The 933-nt window shown below is 70.4% G+C and overlaps 1 protein-coding gene across 1 annotated transcript in view; it reads left to right on the forward strand.

The window, feature by feature from the left end:
* Window positions 1–624, forward strand: part of DTX3 (deltex E3 ubiquitin ligase 3) — an 11845-nt gene extending 11221 nt beyond the window's left edge. Inside the window, exon 4 of the mRNA XM_041401302.1 lies at window positions 98–624. Coding sequence (XP_041257236.1) covers window positions 98–173 — 76 coding nt within the window. The 3' untranslated portion in view covers window positions 174–624. The remainder of the gene's footprint in view (window positions 1–97) is intronic.
* Window positions 625–933: the final 309 nt, after the last annotated feature.

The raw sequence follows: 933 nt of genomic DNA on the forward strand, positions 1-933 counted from the left end.
GCACTGGGGGGCAATGGGGTGTGGGGGAAGGGAGGATGGCTGAGGGGAGGGCACCCGGAGGGGGGGCACGGCCTGACTCACCCCCCTCTGCCCCCAGGTTCGGGTACCCCGACCCCACGTACCTCGCCCGGGTGCAGGAGGAGCTGCGGGCCAAGGGCATCACCGAGGACTGAGTGGGGGGGCAGGGACCCCTCCCGGGCAGGGGGACCCCCCCCCAGGATCACCCCGGGCAGCAAGGACCCCCCCGCAGCCTCCCTGGGCAGCAGGACCCCCAGGCAGGGGGTCCCCCCATCCAACGGGACCCCCCCGGGGCAGGAGGAGCCCCCCCGGGCAGAGGGATCCCCCATCCCCATGCGGGGGGATCCCCCCGTACAACAGGACCACCCCTGAGCAGGGGGGCACCCCCAGCCCCCCTGGCTGGCAGCGGGGGGGCACAAGGAGGGGGCCAGGCCCCCCTGGAGGGGCTGGTGCCACCCAGCCCCCGCAGCACGGACAGACGGACCCCTGTACATACCCCTGACCCCAGGACAGACAGGGGGATCCCTGCCCCCCGCCCCCCAAGCCCCGGGGGGGTCCCACCCTCGGGGGGGGTTATTTATTTTTTATTTCCCCTCCAGGTCTGTAACTTTGATCCAATAAAAATATGCAACGGATTGAGGGGTGCCGGGGGGGCTGGGGGGAGGGCAGGGGGCTCCCTCCCCTCCTGGGGCAGTGAGGGGGGGCACCACGAGCTCTGGGGGGGCGGTTCTGGATGGGGGGACAGTGGCACGGGGACAAGAGATGTGGGATGTTGGGATGGGACAGTGGGATGGGGGTGTCAGGACAGTGGGATGGAGATGGGACATTGGAATGGGACAGCAGGATGGGGACATTGGGGTGCGGACACGGGCATGGGACAGAGGGAGGGCACATTGGGGCAGTGGGGGTGGCACT

This window comes from Onychostruthus taczanowskii, unplaced genomic scaffold (genome assembly GCF_017590055.1).
Source record: "Onychostruthus taczanowskii isolate IOZ18803 unplaced genomic scaffold, ASM1759005v1 scaffold188, whole genome shotgun sequence".
Classification (NCBI taxonomy): Eukaryota; Metazoa; Chordata; class Aves; order Passeriformes; family Passeridae; genus Onychostruthus; species Onychostruthus taczanowskii.